General features: G+C 33.7%; 1 protein-coding gene across 1 annotated transcript; it reads right to left on the bottom strand.

Annotated features, from left to right (window-relative positions):
* Positions 1-696: 696 nt before the first annotated feature.
* On the bottom strand, positions 697-5,674 carry LOC145617710 (transcription factor E2FB-like). Its single transcript, XM_081672450.1, has 14 exons — positions 5,424-5,674; positions 4,180-4,372; positions 4,031-4,087; positions 3,814-3,899; positions 3,643-3,737; positions 3,460-3,514; positions 3,291-3,343; positions 3,145-3,195; positions 2,996-3,044; positions 2,802-2,867; positions 2,630-2,706; positions 1,788-2,004; positions 1,563-1,629; positions 697-1,333 (listed from the first exon to the last, which is right to left on the bottom strand). Exons 1-14 carry the CDS (start codon positions 5,568-5,570, stop codon positions 1,185-1,187), a joined length of 1,362 nt encoding a protein of 453 aa, XP_081528576.1. The 5' UTR covers positions 5,571-5,674; the 3' UTR covers positions 697-1,184.
* Between the last annotated feature and the right edge of the window lie 5,858 nt (positions 5,675-11,532).

Here is an 11,532-nt window from a genome sequence, read left to right as displayed (position 1 = left end):
AACCACATATGTTTGGGAGTAAGGAGACTTTCTTACTTCACATCTCTACTCTTAAACAATAACCTACCTACGTAGGTGTTGGTCTAATGTGATCTCTTTCTTACAAACAATAGTATAAAACATTTAAACATATATTCATTCCCCGGAAACAAAAGAAATTATTGTTCAACTAAACACTGTTCTCAACGAAAAAATTCCGAAATTTATGATTTAGTAATAGGAAGGGAAAAAAAAGGAGTTGCTTTCTTTCTCTACAACAGGAAGTAAATTAGCTTATGATCTAGTAACAGAACTAACTGACTAATTGGTGTAAAAATTACATTTTAAAAAGAAAAAAAAAAAAAAAAAAAAACCTTTTAGTCCATGTAACGTGCACTATCTCTCCCAACAACACCGTAACAAACAACATTCGGCGCCAATTTAGGGGTATTTGGTAGATTTGCGTATTTGGTAGTCACTAGTTAGTTACTTATAGGCTTAATTTAAAAAAAATTTAGTAAATATGCATTGGGCTTGGGCTTCTCCCTTTCCGATCAATCAATTTCATAGCCCAATACAAAAAGTGGGCTTAAGTCTCTGCTACTTTGTTTGGCCAGATAAAACCCAATTTAAAAATACAACTACAGTTTTTAAGAACCATATTCATGTTATGAGGCTTGATCTCTTTCTTCCCTGTTGAGTGTTGACTGACCTGCATAATCTAAAAGATGAAGCAATAAATAAAGTCAACTTCATTGAAGCACTTGTTTAGTTACTTCAGATCACATAGAGTTCCTAGCTTTCATCTCTAATCCTATATAAGTATAATCCAGTAATTATAATCTACATCTCCATTGTTAATAGTCAATGGTTGAGTATATTGAGCAGGTTACTCAAAGTTCCAACAACTAGAGAATGACAGCAGCTGAAGACACTGACCGTTCTTTATTTGTTGTTACAGAAATCATCTACACTGGCCACAGCTGAAGTACAACCACAATCCTTCAATCATCTCATTTTACCAACTGTCAAATGAAGGAGAGTGAGGGTATATCCAAAATCTTGCAAAATACTTTATATCCATCCCAGCGTCCCATGCCATGACTCTTCAGAGATTGATAGGTAGCTTGGTTGGGATTAAGCAATATCTGATCAAAGTTTTGAGTGGATACCCAAGAGAGCTTGCATCTCTACAGCCACAGTCTTTATCTCTCGGTTGAGTCTGCAATAGCAGGAGGCACTCCCGTTGCACTGGTTAATAATGATAGTAGGCTTTGTGGCTGCTGCTGAGTGCTGATATCCTCCACAGCATAGTCTTCAGGAACAATCCCCAATTCATCCCAATCAACTCCAGCTATGTTAGGTTAAGGAATCCAGTTGCAAGATTCCAAAAATCTAGGTAACACCAGATGAAGAGCAAGAGAGTATTTTCCATTTTCAAGCCACTTTTATTTCTGTTAGGATTCTGGCTTTTATATGATTATATCCTTTATTCAGAGACCTGGGGGGGGGGGGGGGTTCAGAGAGGAGATTATGATTGAATAAGCTAAATTTTACCGAGTTGACAAAATTTGAAAGGATACATTCTGCTCCCCACATGTCACTGATGCTAACATCAGCATCTGATAGCAACCAGTAATCTGCATCATTCTGTGACCAAACAAGGATTAATTTATTAGCTAATCCAGACTATGCAAAAGTAAACTTAAGAAAACATACAAGTATATCTTCAAAAATATTTATATACAAAAGTTCTCAAATAAAACTAATTTTAATTGACAATCAATAAGCTCGAAGTTTGAACCTACATAAACTTCAGGTACAATCTTCATGATTCCACTTAAGTCCTGAGGGGCACTGCCATCGGAGCTCATCCTGTGGGCTTCTTGTCCATGCAATTCTATCTGATTGCCACTGTTTTCATTCTCTGTCATGGCATTTGAAAGATCATTACAACCTGAGGTACTTGGTAGGTTTTGTAGTGTCTCTGCACCATTGGTCTCATCAACCTTCTCCTCAAATTGACTGAAGATGGGCAAAAGGGGGAGGGGGGGAGAAAGAAAGTTATTTCAAAGTTGTAGAGATTGCATTTAGGTCACAGAAGACATAAGAAAACAAACATGGAAAGGGGAGTGGAGAGAAGGCCATGATGAAACAAAAGGCAGAGACCTCACTTTGCATTCTTCTTAAGTAAAACTTAGAAGCCACAAGCTGACAGTCTTTTACTTGTAATATCTCTTTTTTTGCATGCAAAGTAATAACAATGGCAAAAGAAGATACTTAGTGACAAAGAAGATAACAGGAGCTCTAGCTAGCCGTTGCTTTTAATATACTTAAGTTAGTTGCATAAATTGTATGCTGAAATATAGTAATCCCTCCATTGCTTTTAATCTTTTATGTTTTGAATTGTATGGTCTTCAATACACATCTTTGACCACATATATTTCATAAGACATGAGTGAAAATTGACATTTTGAAAATATATTTCAAGCCGAATCTACAAGATCTCACATGATATAGTTTTGATGTTTACAATAGTGAGTTTTATCAGTCAAAGTTTCTAAAAGTTGAACATAAAAGTTTTAAGTTAAACACAATGAAAAATAGCAGTGAAGCAACAAAGGCCAAGAAAAGCAGGAGGAAATGGTACCTGACAAGATAAACATCAATAGGACCCATAGTACTCCTTAGAACTATTCTGTATTTTCTTTGAGGAAGATCAACACCCTAAAACATAAAATGCAGAGGAAGCAAGTACCCTCAGACATATATCAGAAGAATTACTTGACAAACATATTGTTTTTACACTCGTATGAACATACCTCATCTGGTTCTGGGACCTCCAAAGTTGTACCATGTGGAGCTTTAATTGCTATCAAGGTTTCATCCTGCCGTAACCACAAATCACTAGTTACAACACCAGCAAGCATTATTGTTTAGGATAATAAGAAGTATGGCTGTGAAGAAACTCGGAGGAAGTTGATGTGTGAGTGACGGGACAAACCAAAAACCACACCTGAAAACAAGGTAAGGCCTTCATATCTTCTTCACTTACAAACAGCCATCTGAAAGATTTTATAAGAAAATTATAAGCATCCAAAGGTAACAATCCTTGATTGATTAAAGAAAAAAATTGGGGTGGGAACCACGGGAAGGGTAGCCTACTTTTGATTATTTGTATCTTCAGTAATGTCCCTCAATCTTTCTTGGATTTCTCTGCAAATAGTTTAGAGGATCAGTGCTAATTTGAAATGGTAAAGCTTAAGTAACGAGGAAAATAAAAAAGAAAGCAGGCTTGTAAAACAATTAACCTTATCCGTTCATCTAATTTGCGCTCTTCCATTGAGAGATTTTCTATGTCTGCCTGCATAGTGGGGAAAAGTTTGCACGAGACTAACATTAAAATTTGACCGTGCATTTGTATAGAGGAATGAAGCAGAAAGTTTAAATTGTGTAACTGTATCAGTTAAGTTGGCATACCTGTAGACTAGCAACACCATTGCTAACCTCACCTGGCCTTGAAACACTAGGTCCCCTGATTAAATGATCAAAATTCTTCATTAGATGACAAGTTATATTGGTTGAGTTCATTCAATAAAGAATCATAACCAAGAGGAACAGGCAAATATATATTAGCGATTGAGTTAAATTAGTTATGCATACTTCCATTGTATTCCATTCTTCAGTTTTTCTATGAGACCGATGCCCTCTAGAACATTAGTTATATCATAAATTCGCCTTTTTTGCCTATTCTGGACCTGAAACTCATAAAGAAGATTTAAAAAGCTGTTCCTGAGAGTAAAAAAAAAAACAAGAGCATGTTGCAAACATTACCTCTAAAGTTTGAGCAGTTTTCTTTAAATCAAGAATCCCATCTTCAGCTTGTTCAATCAAATTAATGAACTTCTTTGTTAATAGTACTATAAAAACACGAAAATTGTATCATCAATTGATTTATTCAAAATCAAAAGTTCAGAAACGGACCACAATTCAAGTTGGATAACATCACAAATCTGCTAATTTAATATTAAATGATGCTGTAGGTTGGTACCAAGAGAGCGGCCAGAGCGACAAGGACCGCCTGGAGTAAGGTTTTCGCCTGGTGAACCTGCAAGCAGACGAAAATTTCAATCAGCATAAGTAAACCAAACTTTGATGCGATACATATATTGCAATATAAGTCCACATTTGAATGCTCACCAATCATTGACATGGGAGTCTGAGGATGGTCTATGTCACATGGGGTATTCCTTGAAGCTCGTTGTCCATTTCCACACTTACCAGAGACAGGTGTCTGAAAAGGGCTGCTAAGCACTTCTCTAAGCCCCTGAGTGGTTGTTCTGGAAGTAGACTCGGTGTTGTGATCAGCTAGTTTATTCTTCCGCTTCTTTGGCTGATAGACACCATATCAAGCACATAAAAATTAGTAGATTATGGCAGGAGGGATACAATGTAATTCTAACAAAGTGTTAACCCAATATAGGGTTTGTGTCTTCTGCAATGCAAATAATTGTGAAACACTTAATATGAAAAAAGTATTAAATGATGTGCAAGAGGCACTTCTAAAGTAACCCACTTTAAATGGATATTTGTTGCTAGTTCCACACTTAAGAAAAATATGGACAGAATAGGCTACAAGGAAAGAAAAAATGCACATTGCAAACATACTACTAAAAGACTAATTTTGATGAATGCAACACCCTCTAGTGTATATTACATCAAGAGAGAGCTGAATTGTCACTAACAAAGCAATGCATCCAGGCAAATGCATTCTTACTATTTAAATGATCAATTGATAATGGCGGTGTTGAAGAATTGAACAAAGAAAACAAAGTGGCAGTGTTCATGTTTACAATCTTGAACTTAAAGATGACACATTGAAAATATATACAACAATGTGAAGATGCAAATGGTTATATAACACAAACAGCAATTGATTTGCAAACTAAGATTGAAGAAACAACTAATATCTTAGTGCTAAGATGATTAGAATCAAGTCAATTTTACTGTACAAGAAAATAAACCCACATTAGCAAGGTAGTAATCAAATGTGTGAATCAAATTAAGTAAATGGATTGTAAACCATAAAAGCGGCTAGTTGAGAAACCAGAGATAGTTGTGTATATACTAAATTAACAACCCAATTTGTAAACCAATAAATTCAATCAAAAATAATATTCTTTAAAAAAAATGTTGCACCGCCAAAATTGTAGCAAAAAATAGAACCGAAAAACAGTAGTGGGAAAAGACAATTTAAAAGGAGAAGTGGTAAATTGAGCAGAAAATAGAGAATAAGGGAAAATGAAGCAATTAATAAATGAAAAATATTAAAAAAAAAAAAAAAAAAAAAAAAACAGTAGGGAAAGAAAAGATCCCCAATTGAATAGTGGTAATCGGGAAGAAGAAAGCAAAAGAGGAGTAAAATGAGGGGAAAGGGCACAAACAGGAGTGTTGACGACGATGGCATCGGGAGGAGGAAGAAGACGATCGGAAAAGGAGTAGTAATCGCCAGGTGATTCAGCAAAAGGCGGCTTCATCCGCGCCAATAAAACAGCCTCTCTCTTCTCCGGAACTGCCCTGCGAGTCGCCATCGAAGGCGGCGGCGTTGAAATTGAAATTAAATTGAAATTGAAATTGAAATTGGGGGTTCAATTGGTTGGGCTTTTGCTGGTGTGCTGAATAGGAGGGAGGAAGGGAGGGATGGGAGGGAAGGAGGGAATTTGGTTCAGATTTTAGATGTGGAGGGAACCGTACTTTGCAACTGCCCCCCCCCCCCCCCCCCCCCCCCACACCCCTACCCTTTTTTTTTTTTTTTTTTACAATCATTTTTTTTACCTCCTAGAGTTCCCACCATTTTACTTCAAGTCTAATAAATTCACACACATTCATTTGAGTTTACTTAGGACATGTTCGGATTGATTGAACTGAACTGAATATTTTATGAGAGAAGGAAATTAAGAACTGAACTGAACTGAAAATAATCTGAAGAAACAAGCCATTAATGCCATTATGCCACATAAGTTAATATCATATGACTAGTGCTGTCAAATTTCAAACCGAAACCGTTTAACTGCCCGAAACCGACCGACCCAAATGAGAACCGAACCGATTAAAAACCGATTTTTTTGAAACCGAAAACCGACCCGAACCGTATTTTAGTAAACCCGAAACCGAATCGACCCGAATAATGTTAAACTGTATAAGAACCGAACCCGTTAACAAACCAAACCGAATATAAACCGAACTGAAAGAAAACCGAACCGAAAAAGAACCGAACCGTATCTAACCCGAAACCGATTCCAACCCTAAACCGTTTAAACTGGTAAAAAAACCGCTTACACCGAACCGTTAGCAAACTGCTACCCGTTTGCACCAAACCATTTAAAAACCGAACTAATCAATATTACCTTGTTAATCAGTCATTAGTGTTTTCTTTCATTATACAAATCAAAGCACTTTGTAATATCTTCATAATTTCATGAAAATATATAATGATAAACGAGTCATAATTATCAGTCTTGTTGACTAATCAAGTATCGAATTACCAAATTGCAAATTTCCATTTCACAAGAACTCATCAAATCATGATTATGATACTATGCGTAGTATATAAATTATTAAGCAAATAATAACCTAATTGTAAAACAATAATACATTAATAGTTTAATACACTAACTCTTATAATCTACTTCGTAATAAACTAGTAAGATCAGTATGACTAAACTTGAAACAGAACATAATATGTATTTATAAAATCAATGAGGATTTGTTTATAATATGATGCCTAAATATGAAATGATTCGCGACTTTATATAAAACTTGTGAACGCAAAAGGTTAGCAAGTACTATCAAATTTCAAACCAAAACCATTTAACTGCTTGAATCCAAACAACTCGATAAACAATTTGTTTTTTGAAACCGAAAACCGACCCGAACCGTAATTTAGTAAACTTGAAATGGAACCGATATGAATAACGTTAAAGTGGTTAAACAATCGAAGAACCGAACCAGTTATAAATTGAACCGAAAAAGAACCGAACCAGTTAAAAACTGAACCGAAAAAGAACCGAACCAGTTATAAACTGAACAAAAAAAGAACTGAACTGTTTCTAACCCGAAACCGTTTCCAACCCAAACTGTTTGAACCGGGATAAAAACCGTTTACACCGCACCGTTAACAAACCGCAACCCGTCTGCACCGAACCGTTTACTACCCGGACTGTTTACAACCCGAACCGAATTAAAACCGCTTAAGAATAAACCGAAATCGAATCGAACCGAAAACTATTTAAACCGAACCAAAACCGACCCGTGAGACAATTAAACTGATTCCAAACCGACCCGATTAAATACCGAACCGATTTCAAACCGAACCGAAACCGAACTGTCAAACCGTTTTGACAGTGCTACATATGACTATATATATGTTGATATGTAATCATAAATAAATTACGAAGTTATCAGTGTGTCACATTAGTAATTGTAACAATTAATTGGACATTTTATTTGCACAACACACACTTACTTTCTATTATGTTATCAACACTGTTAATTTGTATGCTATTTCGTATTACATTGAGGGAGTCACGTTAGCAAAGCCACCCTTAAAAGTTAAAAACTTTAACTAAACCTTGTAAAACACACGACCAAACATACCCTACACAAACTACATCTTAGATGAACCAAACTAAACATGAGTCTTTATGCATAAACAATAAATAAATATGAATCATTATGATTGTAGAGCGAGCTAAATCTTTTATTTCCATATCTCCATCCAAATATTAGCATGCTCTCTTATTGACCACAAACCAAATGACATAATTATTAATAAGTTGGAGACTTGAAGAAAGTGATGAATAATTTCAAGGACAAGTTTAAGATTCATATAACATTAATACAATAATCCAATCAGATTATACTTTTATTGTTGTCTTATTATTGAATGTGATAACCTTTTTCCTACCATATGATTATTATATTAAATAGAACAGTGTACAAGCATCTATCTATCTATAACTTTATACTAAAGGCGAAACTAGGAATGACACATGTCATCTCCTGGTTAAAAATTTTCCCTCCAATATTTTTTTTTAATTTTATTTTTATTTATTATATTTTTTTGGCCAAAGCTTCTTAGAGAAGTTTTTAATACAAACTATACAATAATATTTCACTTCCGATTTAATAAGTATATTCCATTTGTACACATTCAAGGAAAGATATTATTCTTTTTATAAAATATTATGCAATAATAGTTTTCTATCTTTAACTTTATAATGTAATTCATAGTTATTTTTTATTAGTCGTGCATATATTATTTACTCTGTTTTTTTTAGTGTGATAAATTTTTAAATTTTTTTTTGTAAGAACATTCATCCTATTTTGCAATTAGGTAGTATAGTATTTTATTTATTAAATAATAGTGTTAAACTAATGATAAGCATTAAGTATTAAAAATTACCGTGCATGGCACGGGATTTAACCTAGTATGACTATAATAGGTTTAACACTAATTAAGGGTTTGTTGGGCCAAGAATTTGGAAAAATAAATCTACTTTTGGAAGCATATCTTCATAAATTAAAAATACAAGCTACTCCGTAAAAGGTACACGCATATAAAAATTAGCAGCCCGTCTTGTGTGTGGCCAGCCACACCGTGTGACCACTTATAAAATAACAAAATAACCCATATAAAAATGACCAAGTAACCCCTGTAGTACTAATTGAGTAACCCCTATAACACTAACTGAGTAACCCTATAGCACTGACGAAGTAACCCCTTTAACACTGATCAAGTAACCCCTATTACACTAATAAAGTAACCCCTGCCACACGGTGTGGCCAGCCACATATAAGACTTTGTGAAAAATTAGAAGGGAGCAAGAACAGTTGAAGATATATATACATTTATGTGAAAGAAGTGGAGCTGTTATTAAGGTTAGTTATGATAGGTAGTTTTTTTAATTTATTTAAATAATGGTTTATGTTTATGAGTAATTATGATAGGATAGGTTTTTTTTTAAAAAAAATAATTTTTAGTTGTGGGTAAATAATGTAATTTTTAAAAAGTAAAAGGGCATTTTAGAAAAAGGCACAATTTATCGACGAAGAAGTCTTTTCTCTTTATAAAGTACTCCGTACTATATAGATTTTGAATAAATTGAAGTATTTGGTTATAAAATCTCATGAGTACCTAGCTAAAGAAACGAGGTATATTTTAAGGTCTTAGAAAGTTGTTACTATTTCTAAATTAAAACCTTAAATTTTATTATGCTTTCGTTACCCAACTTGAGAAATTAAAGCTTTCAAAAACTTGGTCAATGCTACTTAAAAGAGTGAAGTATTTATTTAGAGATTCTCAACATACTCGTTCAAGTTAATATAAACTAACGAACCGAATATAAAAAATAAAATGGTCAAAGAACATACAATTATTATTAAATTAAGGAAAAAAAAAAAAAGAAAGGAAGAAAGACTAGTCAATTACTACTTGGTGTAATGAGACTAATCACTTTGCATTTCTTCTAAAGTTTTACCAAAACTACCAACGAATATCCACCATGGTGACCCTTAATGTCAAAAGTCTCCAAGTACATGTTAAGGACAATTTTGTACTATTATCATTGTAGTCATCATCTAACACCTCTTTTTCCACGCAAGCTGAATTATTTAAAGCTAAGTCCTATAATTATGTATAATTTATACATATAATAACAAAGGAAGAAAATTAGACGGAAATTAATAGGAGATGATGAGTAATATAAAAGAATAGCTCATATTAGTATATCTTGGATGATTATGCTGGACCCGGCCCTCTTCCACAAAACATGGCATTCATCAAGCCAAGAGAGCTTGGTGGCAAGATTTTGAGGAAGAAGGAATGTCTACCATCACCACCAAGCTATGTTAGATTATCTAGAACCGACGACAACGACAACGACAACGACAACGACAACGAAGATCATCAGAGAGACGATAGCAATGAAGGAGGAACCCCCAAAGGACATGTTCCGGTTATGGTCGGCATGGAGGAGAAGGAAGTCAAGCGATTTGTGGTTCCGACTCGGTTTATGAAAGATCCTTCCATTGTTGCGTTGCTTCAATTATCGGCCGATGTGTTTGGTTATGATCATCAAGGGGTGTTACGGATTCCTTGTCACCCTGAATATTTTCAAAAAATTATAGGTAAGCTATATAAGAAAAGATAGATATTTATATCATGTCTTATACTATGGTATGTATTAATCTTATTGGGTGTTATATTTGGTGAAATATGCTAGATTGATGTATGTATGTAACTTGTTTGAATTGGATTTTAAGTTTTTCTTTCTAGCTTTTTTGCTCTAGTGTTATACAATCAGATTACATAGTATAATACTGAGTTCTAGCTAGGTTGAAATTTTATACTACTTCGTACCAGCTCAACTTTTGGTTTTGAGAGGTTGATGATGTATTTCTTTTTGTAATATAATGACTAAAGCTTAATTAATCGGTTTCTTTTAGTTTACTGTATTTATACTAGTATCATTTTTTATATACTTCTATCTATTAATGTACTTTTTTCAAAACATGCTTGGTCGATATGTAGAAAATTAATGAATTTCGCTTTTTTTTTTAAGTCCGCAAGCAAATTAAACTTTTAGCCATGGCTTGTATTTTCTTTCTTTCTTTCTTTTTTTTTTTTTTTTTTTTTTTTTTTTTTTTTTTTTTTTTTTTTTGGGTATACCAAAATTTATTGTACTATAGTTATGAAATATTGTTGATAAAATTCCAATAACCTAATTTCCAACCAGCTTAATTTAGCAATATCTACATGTATTTTAAAGTTTTAAGTTTTCATATATATATTTAAACCTTCAAAAGATTTACTGTAATTAGCATGATTGATTAATCAGGGGAAGAAACTTAATTATGTAAACTATCCACTTTTAGCAAAGAAATAAAATTAAGCATTTCCATATGAAATATGACCCCTTCTCGCACGTCTCCCCACCCGCCCATATTATTTATCTATAGATTTAAATGCACTGTTTTAATAAGGATGATTATCAGTTTATCACCAAAGATATCTCCGATATTATCTAGCTATTTCCCCAATCTTCTCTGACATATTGCAGACAAAAGAATGCAGATTAGCGCAATCATAGTTCCTTGCTTGCTTTTACTAATATATATATACCAAATGATGTAAAGTCAATTGTCATATTTGTCAATTAAGGTGCTTAACAGCAATTTTTGACTAGCAGGACAATGTGTGAATCCTCCAACTTTTCATTTGACTTATTATTGATGCTTATATGCTTATCAACTTATCAATCATGCATTCAATCGTTTAATTTGGCAACTACTCCGTTGTAGAAACATTGCATTTATACTATGTACTTATGTAGTACACAAGATAAGTTGTAATGCATGATGCATTGATGCTAACCATGGATTGGTTATGATATTAGGAATTCACTACAAAGAGCAATCACAAACTACTCACTGATCTACCAATACACATTAACACATACTCGATACTCCATATTGCCTCTTGAGTACATACTC

The sequence above is a fragment of the Chenopodium album genome, chromosome 26 (assembly GCF_948465745.1).
Source record: "Chenopodium album chromosome 26, dcCheAlbu1.1, whole genome shotgun sequence".
Taxonomy (NCBI): domain Eukaryota; kingdom Viridiplantae; phylum Streptophyta; class Magnoliopsida; order Caryophyllales; family Amaranthaceae; genus Chenopodium; species Chenopodium album.
This window is presented reverse-complemented; position numbering and strand designations above follow the sequence as displayed.

Bases quoted from the DNA above. Each gene is read 5' to 3' on its own strand.
- LOC145617710 (XM_081672450.1), bottom strand. From the start codon at position 5,570: ATGGCGACTCGCAGGGCAGTTCCGGAGAAGAGAGAGGCTGTTTTATTG. The intron at 3,900-4,030 runs GTACCAACCTAC...GTGTTTTTATAG, and splicing joins TCGCTCTGGCCGCTCTCTTG to TACTATTAACAAAGAAGTTC. The intron at 3,196-3,290 runs GTTAATTGTTTT...AACTATTTGCAG, and splicing joins AAATTAGATGAACGGATAAG to AGAAATCCAAGAAAGATTGA.